The 14284-nt window shown below is 40.5% G+C and overlaps 1 protein-coding gene across 4 annotated transcripts in view; it reads right to left on the bottom strand.

Moving 5' to 3' along the window:
* Positions 1-14284, bottom strand: part of CPQ (carboxypeptidase Q) — a 439474-nt gene that overhangs the window by 153416 nt on the left and 271774 nt on the right. For all 4 annotated transcript variants that reach the window (XM_040625805.1, XM_040625806.1, XM_040625807.1 and 1 more), the window contains exon 5: positions 7834-7945. In XM_040625805.1, the coding sequence (XP_040481739.1) occupies positions 7834-7945 (112 nt within the window). The remainder of the gene's footprint in view (positions 1-7833; positions 7946-14284) is intronic.

Here is a 14284-nt window from a genome sequence, read left to right as displayed (position 1 = left end):
ATATTTTCTCGTTTCTTTGTTTGTGGACCTCTCTTTTTAGGCAAGTTTACTGGAACAGAAACTTGGGTAAGCCACAGTTTTTGCAAAATGCATCATTAGCATGATGCAGAGAAGTGTGTAGGCGAAGAATAATACAACATATCTGGAAACCCCATCACTTCCTCTTCGGTATATTTAGCATAGCGAGGTAGAAGCTGGCTTGTCAGCCCCACAGCAAACAAAATTTTCTTACTAACTCCAAAGCTGTGGTTTTCCAGACTCTCTGTAGCTGGGATCTCCCCAGTCCATTTTCCTGTGTCTTCATTCTGTTCATCATACTTCTTCAAAAGTTAAAAGAGGACACCTACCTGGTATTTTTATTTTGGAAAGAAGTCCTACCACGTCAATCCCATGCTAAAGTTTTCAGGGGCTCTCTCTGCCTATAGCAACAACTCTTAACTTTAGTTTTGCATCTAGTGTCCTTGACAAGCTGACCCCGCCTTTCATTTGGCTCATTTCCAGCCAGTCCTCACTCACCTATTGCTCTACACTTAAAGAAACATCCTCCACTCCTCGAACTATGTACATTCACGAGCTCTAATTTTGTCCTTTCTTCTCCTACCTCCCACCCATTCAAGGCTTAGCTCAAATGTCTCTGTCCAAGTGAGGCTATTGCTGCCTGACTATGAGGTCCTTGATGGAAGGACTTCTATTCTATCCATTTTATTTGGCTGACATGAAAAAGGTGTTCAATATTTATTCCTGAAAAAGGAGATGTCCTTGTGAGCCAATTTGTGCAACACTGTGACGATACTCTTTTAATGAAGTAGCCTACGTTTTCCAGACTGTCCTGCCCTGGACTTCTATGGATCCCGTTCTTGGGTGGGAGGAAATCCACTGGGGCACTAAGCATACCATTATTAAGTCTTTCCGTAATCCTTCTTCTCCAGGATAAATAATACCAAAGCTTCCGATTCCTTTAACAACACCACATTTCTTAACTTTCTAAGGGCATGCAGGCCAAATCAAAGCAGATGTGGGGAGGAAGCTGAGCTCACTGTGGGGAAAGGGGCCCCCTGAGACTCACCTCTCTCGGCATTCATCTGCCATCCCTCCAGGCTCTTTGTTGGACAGGAAGGAATTGCTCACAGTTTGCATGCCACTGGGCCTGGGTCTTGTCTATTTCTACACAGAAAGGGTATATTCTACCTAACTGATAAAATAATAACAGCAGTATTCATGCCAGCCTCAGGCTGTAAAACGACTACAGAACCTCCCATACCACATCCAAACTAAAAGGCGGAAGAAATTCTGAGTGATTCATTTTACTTCCTCTCATGGACATGTTTAGAAGATCAATCTACACCAGTTTGTCTTTTTACACATGCCAGTGAAAATGTCTATGTCGGCCGATGGGGTGGAAAGATGATAAGTATTTTAGTGGAACTTATAAACATGATTAAATCTCAGGAAAACTTCTCAGCAATTCCCGAATGAAAAAAATATGTATCTGCTACAGGTCTTGTGGTAAAGCCAGACATGCCACTAGAGTAAATAACATATCCAAATAAAAAAATGAGCAGATCGTCCTCAAAAAACCATGAGAAGAGGCCACAAATGCCAGTAAAGCTACTTTTAGAAGTAAAAAAGGAAGGAAGGAAGGAAGGAAGGAAGGAAGGAAGGAAGGAAGGAAGGAGAAAAAGAAAGAAAGAAAGAAAGAAAGAAAGAAAGAAAGAAAGAAAGAAAGAAAGAAAGAAAGAAAGAAAGAATATTTTTAGAGTCTAATTCTTCTACTGTTCTAGGTATTTGTGTCATTAAATACAATTATAAAAAGTCAAGACCAAAATTTATTCAGAAAAATAAAAGCAAACCACCATCTACACATTAAAATTCAAATTGATGAAAATGAAATTTAATGTTGGGAGAAAATATGTTTTCTTTAAGACTTAAAACAAGTTAATTTCTTAGCTCCACAGCAGATGTATTATTCCCCAAAGGTATTGAGGACCAGTGATTTTAAGAGGATACCTTTCCCAGGGCTATCAGTCTCCCTTCCTGTGTTCACAAAATAATTGCAGAGGAAGAGCATCCAAAGTAAGAGAAGGGAGATTTTGTGGCATGTTTTAAGATAAAAATCCCTTCTAGAAAAGAAAAATGCTACCAAATTCTGATTCCTTTGGGGCCATGGAAAAAACCTGGTAGAGAGCCCTTACCATATGTTGAACATTTCTGATAATACTACGTTCATTTAAATAAAACAGGCTCAGATAGCATGGATAAGAAGTTACTTGTTGGGGAGAGTTTGCACATGGGTACAAATGCTCTTCAAGAAGAAATACAAGAATAATCTCTACCATGCCAATTAAGGAAGCACTGAATGGTTCCATCCTCTCAATATTCTGGCAACCACAAGATCCTAAATACGGCCTAGAAAATCTAGAATGAAAACAAATCCAAGGCTATTTGTACTCAGTCCCATAAAGTGTACCTGAGCTTGTATTTTGGATTCTTCTTCGGTTCTGTCAACCCCAAGAATGCCCCCAGAGCAGTGTTTCCCAAAGTAAACTCTATCCACGAAGGTATATACTCTCCCAACGAATGTTTTTTGATGAATCAAGAAATTACCAAGAGGGAGTTTCTTAAATTTATTTGGCTATCAGACCTTTTTCCCCCTATATAACATCTCACTATCCTGAGGATCAGGTTTCCTAGAAACAGAATGGGCACACTGTTCCAGGAAAATTGTATTAAAAATACATAGGAGTAAGGAGTCAGGCTGCCTGTATTCAACTTTTTTTACGTAACAGCTGTGTGATCTTGAGCAGAGTACTTAGTTAAAGCTGTCATTCTACTCAGAGGCATGGCTAAGCCCCTGGGGGAGGTCCTTTCTGAGTGGGAGTGCCTTTCTAGTCTGGGCTGGTGCCAAGCTGGCTCCAGGGCTCTGGCTGTCTCTAGCTCTACCCCTTAGGTTTCCATTTCACTGGAAGCTGTTCACTTCCCTTGCCCAGTTATTCTGGATTGGACTTCCTGGGACTTTTCCAAGGGAGGCTTGACTGAGGAGAAGGAAATCCTCTTCCTGGATGGATGCCTCCCTCTAAGAGAGAATCCGCTGCTTTCCAAGTGGGTGCCTAAAGCTCTGACTACATCAAAGCCTCGGCACGCACGTGCTGTGCGCCCTTGTGTACCTCGGGGCCTGGAGGGCTTGATGACTCCTGCATCACTCTGCCTCCTTCCCACCTCTGCCCTGTTGTTCGTGTTGACACAATGTTTATCATAATGGTGATGCCAAGAATCTTTCTTTTGGCTTTTGAGGGTTTTTTTCCTGATTACTCAAATAATACCTTCTTATTATAAAAAAGATCTAATGTTATATAAAAATGTTAAATAAAGAGTGTACATTTTCCACAGTTTTGCAAATCCTCTCTTCCCCTACCATCCCAAGATTGCTACTGTCAACAATTTTCTCCTCATTTTTAATGAAGTGCAGGGCTGGAGGCTCTATACACTGCTGGGAATTCGTCACTGTGCCCCTTCCACTTCAGGAATTTGTATTTCTCTTTGGAAAAGAAAGCTTCAATATTGGCCTTGTGAAGATGCCCTGATCCAGCCACACTGTCCTCGTCCCTCCCTTCACTAGGTGTCCAAAAGTCACTTGTACATACTTCAGTGAAAGAACTTAAAACAGTTTCATCGCAATTTTTGAATTCAACATCTCTCCCACTTTAAGGATTTTGGGGACCATGTCACATTCCCCTTTGGTACAAGGCATCTGGAACACGGACGTGCAATCTGGTGTACAATAAAAATTTGCTGAGCGAATGAGTGAAGGGATAGATAAATAAAATATTTTTCTAACCTACAGACTTTTGAGCCCTTATATAATAATCACAATCAGGACACTCACATTTAAATTTCTCTAGCAAGATGTTTCACATATATTCCAAATTTCGAAAAGTAAGTCGTGCTATTAATTCTGATTTTTTTCCTTTGTGTAGGCCCCCAAACTCAAAATTCCAACTTCACAGAAAATGGTAAAGTTGGAAGAATTTGGGGATGGATGGTGGTTTATTTTTCAAGTGCCAAGTGAACATTTTGAAGCATAGCATCTTTGGCCATAGGCTTTGTTCACTGACACTAGAACATTCCAGGAAATGACATTTCAAATAAACAGTTTCAAGTCCAGTAAACCACAAACACAAAGAAGTATTCACTAGCATTTCACAGCAAATAGCCTTCTGTTGACAGTTACTCAGGAGTGACTGATTATATTTGCAAAGCACAAATATCTCTTCTGTTAGATTAATTGAATATAGTTTTAGCTGATGGCCTGGGCAAAAGAGTGAATCCATTAGAATTGTAAAAGAAAAGAACAAAGGAGAAGAGATAAGAAGGATGAATCTTAGAACTATATTCCTAAATATCAGAAATCCTCGCTGGACCAACACTTCAAATTCATGAGCCCCACTGAGGGATTTTGACATGCATGCTGCATGACATATTGTCCAAGGAACATCAGCCAAAAGGAGTTACTTTTCATGGAAAAAAGACTGCCACAGAGCTTTCGCATTTCACCACTTAAACAGTTTGGGCTTATAGTAATATAATTGGGCTTAAGTAATATAATTATGAACCCATTTCCCAAAGTCCTATTTCTTGTTCAAGCATATCAGTAATTTTCAAACAGAACTCATATGTCACATGTTGGATCCAGTTCTTCACATTAAAACACATGGGCAATCTACAAATAGAAATCCACAATCTAATTTTAACTTTAGAATTAAAAAGTAAGACTCAATGGGTACAATCACAGGAAGTGAGGTACAGAGTGGAGACCAGGCATTTGACCTAAGCCAGAAATGGAGGCAGGAAGTGACAAGGAGAAAGTCAGATTCCTCAAAATTTAGTATGAAAGCAGAAAAAAGTGAAGGGGTCACTGGATTTCCATCATACAAGAGACAGCTGCTTAAATAGTAAAGAGAAAGCATTTACCATAGCAGCTGGACCTGGAGTTACATCAGTATAACTAACATATTCAGTGAGGAAGCAATATAATTACTATAAAAATTACCATCCCCCCTTACATAAAAAATATGGTACTGTCAGTGTCAGGTTTACTATATAATAAAAGTTAACATTTATTGAGTACTTGGGTTGGGTCGGGCACCGTTCTAACTACATTACATGAATAGACTATTCAATTTGCAAAGCAATTCTATGAGATAGGAACTATTATCATCCCAATTTCACAGATGAGAAAAATGAGGCACCGAAAGGCAAAGGCCACATGCTTAGGAAGATGCACGGCCAGGATATGAACTCGGGCAGTCTGGATCCAGGGTCCAATGCTTTTTTAACAGTATGCCATGCTGCCTCTTAACATCTTCTCAAAAGAAATCTTACTCTTTGGGGCACCTGGGTGGCTCAGTCAGTTAAGCATCTGACTCTTGGTTTCAGCTCAGGTCCATGGTCTCAGGGTCGTGAGATGGAGCCCCACATTGGGCTCCGTACCCAACAGGGAGTCTGCTTGAGACTCTCCTTCTCCTCCTTCCTCTCTCTCTGTCCCTCCCCCCAGCAGCGCTCGCTCTCTCTTAAGTAAATAAATCTTTAAAACAAAAGAAATATTACTCTTTATTTCAGAGTTTTATTCATATGTTTACATAGGTTTTCAGAAATCTATAGGAGAGTTGAGTCCTGAGTTGAAGAAGACTGGTTACTAGCTATCAAAAGCAACAGAAGTCAGTGTTGGAAAAAGATACTCAATTCACCTTTGCATGGTGTTACATTTATCTATGCAATTGAATTCAACTCAATTAACAATGATTTAGGGTCCCATGCTGAGTACTAAAAAGGTAAGATTCAAAGCCTAGAGAAGACACCACTTTTATTCCCATCTAGAGCAGATAAAAGACTCTGGAAGCTTACAGTTAAAAGAGATGAAGAAAATGAAGACCAGAAAGTTCAAATGACCTGCCCGAGGTCAAAAAAGGAGTTTGAGGCACAGAGGGACATAAACACCAATTCAGATGGGTCCAGTTCTCTTTTCGCCCTACCAGTCCGTTTCTAATCAAGCTGGCTGAACATACTGAAATAAAATTAACCTCCTAAATGCATATCTGGGCCCCATAAGGAAGAAGATGTTTGCTGCCTGTCTCATGTCTGGAACCCACTTCATTCTGGAATGAATGGATCACCAAGGGAATATTTTCAAGGGTAGGAGGAGAGTAGTCCCATATAAAGTCTCCCAGATCTTCTCTGAAGAATGTATGTTTTGGGGTTTTTATTTGCTGGATAACTCCTTTCTCTCAAACCTTAACCCAATTCTAAAGCAGACCTTGGAATTAGATGCGTACGGGCGCCCATATGAAAAGGCACGTGTGTACGCTCCAACTCTATTCTAAGGGTCTTAAGAAGAGAAGACATGCTTTAACCTTTCTGTATGCCCAGCTTTTACAAACTGCCTTCACCCAGTGCGTGTTTAGTACGGAAGTGAGGTCAAAAGCCTAAGTACCTTCAATGTAAGGTTTCCAATGAGTTTGCTTTCTTTCCCCCGCAAAATGGCCCTATATCAGGTCTTCTAGTGATTTTTTTATTAGATCATTTCAGTGGACCGATTTTATGCATTCCTCCACCACCAGCCCCGACTTGCCAAGGGACATTTGGCAACTTCTGGAGACATTTGTGGCTGTTACAACTTGAGGGGGATGGTGCTTATTGGCATCCGGTAGATAGAGGCCATGGGTGCTGCTAAACATTAGCATGAGACAGACCCCACGATGCAGAATTCTGTAGCCTCAAATGTCAGGAGTGCCAAGGTTAAGAGACACTGGCCTATTAAAAAAGAAAAAAAATGCATAACCACGTCTCCACCTCGCCGCTTTTTAAAACACAACTAAAACATAAACCAAAATGGTACACGGAAGATTTGCCCCAAGCAAGACCATTTCAGCAATCTACTGTTAATATGACCGATCATCTAATGGGCTTATTTACAGGATTTGAAGGGTTCATTAAACACTAGAAGAAAGGCAGGCATTTAAACGCATAGGTATTGAAGTAAGCAATGGAAAGCCTTCACCAAAGAGGATGTTCTCGTTTCCTAGATCTGAAGCGGAGGCATTCCATAGTTACGATACACAACATTCTGCCGATGAGGGATTTTATGGCCACCCCTGCTCTGACTTGATGTGGGACTCTTACTTCAGATTTTTTCATTATTTCTAACCTCACTTAAAATCTGCCTTTTTAACCAGCACACAAAGAGGAAATGCATGCTTTTTGTTCGCAAAGAGGGTCATCAAAACCACTTTCACTATTAGCTTTTCCTGTTCACGCCTGTCCACCTTCCTAATGTCTAGGTTCACCTGGAAGTTCCAGTTCTTCAGCCTGGATCCCTTATCGTGGGTAAAGAGATCGCTCCTTCAGTCCTGTGTAGCTCTCTTTGACTTCCGCCATGGAAAGACGGCTGCAGTAAAGCTTTCGTAACAGCCTGATAATGTCTTTAAGATGAGCAAGGAAAAGGAGGCAGGGAGAGCTGCTGACTTTTCTTTGCACTTGGTCATGGTTTCCTCACATAGTCTCTAGCTGATGTGGTTACATTTGCTACAGTTTTATGTGCTTGTTCATTTTCCCTGGTGGCTGATCATATTTGATACTTGGGATGTCTGGCATACGCTTGAATAAAAATTTCTTTCTTTAAGGGGACAAACTCATTCTTTCCTGAGAATCAACCGACAAAACACATATAGAACTTTGAACATATCACAGTAACTTATCTGTTCAGTATTTTGTGTGTTGAGTTAAACATGTCACTACTGAGATCCTCACACATTGGTTAACGACTTTCCAAATATTTACCAAGATCTTTGATAAGCGAGAGTGCTTCCCATGATATAAAGGCCCCACCGCCATCATCCATGGCGCCCTGCCCAACGTCCCAGCTGTCCAGATGTCCACTGACCAGTACAACCTAGGACAAATAATAAAAAGGGAAAAAAATAAAACTAAGCAGAAATGACATCAAAGAGGAAGCATTCACAGTCATTCCAAATACAGATATGAAACTTTTATATTTTCTTTTCTATTTTTACATCTTAAAAGATCTGTGTCATTACCAGTGGAAAACCTGGTAGAAGGCATTACAGAAGGGTTGGAAGCTCATCCTGATAGTAATAAAAATTCTCACCTAGTACTTCTCTTTATTAACATAACTTTGAATACTAAAGTAAAATGGTTTATTACTAATCAATGTTTGACAATTTATTACATGGCTTAAAACATAAGTGACATAAAATGGACCTCAAAACTTCAACCATAGTCTCAGCTGTCCCAAATTCTAGCAGACTTATAATAAACATGTGTTGGGTTGAATTCAAATGAAAAAGTGAGAACAATAATTACTTTTTTAAAAAAATGATTATGGTTTGTGTGTTATAAATCCCTCTGGTGTTGAATAAATATACTGGAGTTACAAAGTAGAGTCTAAACAAAGAACTTTTTAAAAAAATTCAATTTACATTAGTGTTAAGTAAATCTACAGATTATGTTATAAATTTTAAATCACCATAGGTTTAAATTTTTTTAAAGAAACATTAGTAATTCTCTCCAGGAAAATATAAAACATATTTCAGTGAAACTAAACGTTATGAAAACATTTTAAATGAAGCAAGTAAAATGATGCACAATTAATGGGATATCCACATGGAAAAATTATATCTCGACCTCTATTTCACACAATATACAGCATCAAATCAGACGAATTACAAATCTAAATAAAGATGTTAGAGGAAAGCATAGAACAGTTTTGTCAACTTGGGGTAGGCAAAGATTTCTTAAACTGAATTCCAAAAGCACAAAGCATAAAAGTAAAAAATAATACACCGAACTTTGAAAAATAAGGAATGTCTGTTCATCAAAAGACCCCATTACATGAGTGAAAAGGCAACCCACAGAGAAGATATTTACAACACATATACACAACAAGGGAACTATACCCACATTATCTAAAGAATTCCTATCCAACAGTAATAAAGAAAGAGCCAATTGATAAAAACATGGGCAAAAGACTTGAAAAGACAACTCACAAAAACAGATATACAAATACTAATAATAATATGAAAGGGTACTCAGGTTCACTATCATCAAGGAAATATAAATTACACATTCAATACATATGCACCCAAATGACTCAAATAAAAAATGCAGAAAATGTCAAATATTGGCAAAGAGATGGAGTGGTTGGAACTCTCACACATTGCCCGTGTGAGTGCAAGTGCTTCCAACCACTCCAGAAAACTGGCTTCTCTATTAAATCTGAACATACACACACCCTATGCCCCAACACTTCCACTCCTATATTTCCAACAGGAATGTATGTGTATATAAACTTTCACCAAAAGAGATGTACTAGAATGTTCAGAGTATTCATAATGCCCTCCTCCCCCTCCCCAAAAGGAAACTGTTTAAATGCCTGTTAACAGCAGAATGAATAAATTGTGTTGTATTGATTGATAGAACACCACACAGCAGTAAGAATGAAGAAACACAATACACGGTCAATGGAAATGAATCTCATAAAAAGAATGACAAATGAAAGAAACCAGACACAAAATAATATATCATGTATAATTCCATGTATATAAAATACAAAAACAATCAGAAGAGGAGAATGGTGATCCAAGGTGAGAAGGGTTAGTGACATGAAGGGGGTACAAGGAGAGCTTCCAGGGTGCTGGTCACATTCTGTTTTGTGATCCAGGTTCCAGTTACACAGGTGTGCTGAGTTTGTAAGAAAGCTGATCTTGTTACACACTTAGGATCTGTGTACTTTCTCTGAGAAAATTACATATCAATAAAAAGCTTTCAAAAGTTAAGCGGACTGATGTCTATGGATAGCATGTAGTAAGCAAATCAAAGCTGAACCGATCTTCTTGATGAATGAAATAAAAATGCCCCATGATTTTGGGAAGCAGGATTTGGGTTCTGAAATATCCAGGTGACCCCCTGGCACTGCCTGCTTCCCCGAACAGCTGCAGGATCTCGCACTGAGTCTGTATACACACACACACACACACACACACACACACACAGATACACATACACAGACCTGGGCTACATGACTTCACTGTAATCAAAAACAAGTACAACGCCTTGTAACTAACAAGACTAACAAATGGCCATGTAATGAGCCCAAATGGATTGTTTCTAAGGAAAGGAAAAAAAAAGAAGAAGAAAGAAGAAACCATGTTGCAATAGCAGGAAATTCTGATTCAGAAACTGGTGTAATCCCATGTGGGATGAACAAACCAATTAGTCAATGTTCTCACCATCCTCAGAGCCATTTTCCCAATGAAGTTAGAGTTTCAGTGGATTAAAAGTGTCAAAATGTGTTTTAATGAACTTTTTTCCAGTCACATAAGAGTGACTAAGTCAAGGCAGCTATTGTTTTATCCTTCAGAATAATAGAGGTTATTTTATAATCACACATCTTTATGTTTTCTAAAATGTCTCCATTATCCAACCCAGAATTATCGCTTAAATAATTAAAAGATGGGGAATATAGTTTTGAATGCTAGGAAACTAAATGATATCCCATAAGACAAGGTTTTTGGCACACTGCTAGAGAAGAATGGTTATAAACCATTTAGATTGTGAGAGCTTGTTTTAATATTTTTTTTAATTAGAAAATATATTGGGGGCCACCATGGGATAGCAGTTATAATTCTGATACAAAAACTAGATAATGACAATTTGGGAGCATTTCTGATGAACTTGAGCTTTCCTAATCGTAAGAGCTCTACTGTGAAATAATAGCGTACAAGGTCTCCTTCGTTACTGCAGCCTCACAGAGGATAAATCAGTAGAGCACACAAACTCTCCACGCCTCATGTCAGGGTCAGGCAGAAATGAACATTGCCTACAATACATTTGGATCTGATTTAGGAAAACGAAATAAAAACAGACTACCCAGAAACACAGAATGCTCCAGTTTCATGAAAAAGAATCACCTGATAAAAGAGGAAAACACACAGTCCCTTCACTCTCTCTGTTGCCTAATGTGGAGCCCTTGGCGCAACAACATGGCCTAGACGCAACAACATGGCCTAGACGCGACAGAGAAGTGGGACACCCGCTTCGTTACCCATTTGTGTGCTGCTCCCTCAGCGGGCAGAGCACTGACCAATTCCCACCCTCCACCTTCCTCTTCACCACCATGTCTTCCAAACGCAGACAAGGGTAAAAATTAGTAAAACCATAGCAGCAGCAATGGCAGCCACACCAAAACCAATTAGGACGGCCAAAGGGGAACTGTGATGATGGGAAATGCAGTTTGTTGTTTGGGAGGCACACATTGGCCCTGACTACCAAAGACTAGGCCTTGGGGTGGGGGGTGGGGGTGGGAGGGGGAGAACCTAGCACGGTAGAGCAGAAATACACCGGCTGGAAACCCGCTATGATGAACAATTGAACTGGCGGTGGCTCACAGCCCCCTCCAGGCCAGCTGTGGGTCTGAGAGCAGAGATAAACCAAATCAAGGGCAGACAGAGAGCAGCCTCAAGCACAAGCCCCTTACTTCTTCGTAACTGGTGCATACGGAGACACTGAGTGCGGACAGATTTGCCTGACTCAAAGATGAGTAAGAACATAATCAAAATGGGACATGTGAAAAATACGCAGAACAAGGGAGAGAGAACAGCCTCAGAGCAAGCACATTCTTATGAAAACAAGCTAATACAAGATACTGGAGAAAATGTCGCATCTTTGGCGTTCACTGCAAGCATTTAGTCAACAATTTGTATTGAGTTTCTATTCTAGGTCAGAGGTACAGAAATGGAAAAAATAAATATTCTATCTTAATGGCATTATTCTGGTAAGGGAGACAGACAATAAATAAATACGATATAATGGTAGTTTTAAGTGCTAGTAAGAAAAACAGGGCAAAGGAGGAAAACAGAGAGTGGTGGTGGCAGGGAGAGGAAAGATCAGTCTGCTTCCTCTTAAACTGGACGGCTGCAGGAGACTTCTGTGCCTGCCCTAACAGTGACAGAAATCTGGATAATCTACAAAATCATCACTTCTTAAGGCCCATCAGAGATCTCAGATTGTGATTCAGCCAGAGGAGCTAAATTCCAGAGAATAACAAGCTCACCCAAGGAGAGATGGCACACATGAACTGCTTGGCCTTTTGTGATGACAGGAGGAAGAGTTGACAGTGACAACAGATGGAGGTGACAGACAAAAGCAGGAATGAAGAAGACAAGGAAAATGTTTTAAAAATTCTGAAAAGGCGAATGTGGGCTAACGTGAGCGTTTAGAATCCCTGGGAACCTCCCATGTAAGGCACCAGAATACCCAATTTTAAAGCTCTCTTCCATTGGCCTCCCTGAGGCGCTCACAAGAATCCTGGGAGCAGGGCAGATGCCCGGAGAGAGCTTGCCTCAGTGGTGCAGGAGGGCAGATAGATGAAGACCAGGGGCTGTTGGGAGGCAGGCAGCAAACCCGAGCTGCTTCTGGGACCCTTCTCTCATAGGAAGCAGAAGTCATCTGCCCCCTAGGGAGAGGGAGAAAAAAACGGTCCCGCAGGGCAGTCCTGAGCAAAGGGCAGTGGCTAAGGGGAAGGGTAGAAAATTGCACTCCCACCCTGTACTGACACTAGGGAAAACACGTATGCCTCCGGAGGTCAGGGAACGTGCTCACGCCCACAGTCCTGCACCGATGCAAAGCAGAGTTCTGCGGCCACCGGGTAAGGGGCAGGGCATCGGGTGGGCTACTTATTCCCACGACATATGGCAGAGTCTGGCTTCCACAGGGGCTGGGGGAGAGCAGAGATGTTGAGAAAGCTCCACTCTCGACCTCAGGCACACAGAGGGGCAGAAGAACAAGAGACTACCCTGTCCCCACCAGGGGCCTACGGTGAGTAACAAGCACCGCAGTAATAGCTTACAGCTCAGGGAAGGGCAAGAGCCCAGAGAGAAACACGGGCTGCGCTGCAGGCACACGGAGTCCGCTGAAAGCCGAGGATGAAGCAAGGCACCGGGAAAGCTCCTCCAGCAACCCAACCCCTACAGAGACTAAAAACAGTGTAGCAGCAACCCATGCCGGACAAATGCGAAGCAGGTGAGCACCAAAGGTAAGAACAGAAAGAATAAAATCCAAACCCAGCTTGGCTATGACAGATGGACTCACAGCCTCATACCAGTGGCTTGACAGAAGAGGCATAGTCACTTTTGGACTCACATACTACTCACGTCGGGCTCTGCTGTTCTCTTACATATGATACCCAGTATCCAATCAAAACCATGACGGATAAAACAAGAAATAAAACGATCCACTGTCAGGAAATACAGTATTTAATACGATACCGTAGACCCAAATGGAGCCTGGATATTTAAAATATCAGACAAGGACTTAAAAGTAATTATGATTAATATGTGAAAAATCTAGTGGAAAGGATGGGGAATTTCACCAGAGAGATGGAAACTATATTTAAAAAGTCAAACGGAAATGAAAAGTATAATTATGTGTAGATGGATTAAATACTTAAATGAAGTAAAAAATTAAAACTTATGTAAGAAAAAATATCTTCATGTCTCCAGGGGAGGGGGAAGAGTCCTTAAACAAGATACAAAAAATGCAAAGCATGAAGAAAAGATGCATGAAGTCAACTATGAAAACCGAAGACTTTGTGTTCATCAGGAGAAATCATAGAATGAGAGGAGTTGCTACAAGTTGGGGGAAGATATTTATTATACATATAACCAAAAAATGGTTTATATTCAAAGTATATAAAGAACTCCTACTATTCAAACAGAAAAGATGAGCAACCCAACAGGCAAATGGAAAAAAGGCATAAATAGGCATTTCACAGGAAAGAAATTATGAATGGACACCAAGCATTTGAAAAGATGGCCACCCTCATTATTTGTCAGGGAAATGGAAATTAAATCCTCAACAAAATCCCACTCTGCACTTCTCTAACTGGAAAAAAGTTTAAATTTGACACTATGGAGTCCTGGCAAGGATGCTGAGCAAAAGGAATTCTCATCCACTGCAGGTAGGAGCAGAAAATTGTTAAACCCTTTAGGGAAACTATTAGGCATCTCCCTTTAAAATTTGAGCATATGTACATCTCACAACCCAACAATAGCACATTAGATGCATATGTTAGAGGAATTCCCGCACTTGAGTTCTTGGAGATGTGGGCCAAAACGGTCACACTGAAGCAATCACAAGGCCTCAAACTGGAACCAACCCAAATGTCCATCAACAGTAAAATGGATAAATAAATTGTGGCACAGTCCTACAATGG

This window comes from Ursus maritimus, unplaced genomic scaffold, assembly GCF_017311325.1.
Source record: "Ursus maritimus isolate PB19 unplaced genomic scaffold, ASM1731132v1 scaffold_9, whole genome shotgun sequence".
Lineage (NCBI taxonomy): Eukaryota > Metazoa > Chordata > Mammalia > Carnivora > Ursidae > Ursus > Ursus maritimus.
This window is presented reverse-complemented; position numbering and strand designations above follow the sequence as displayed.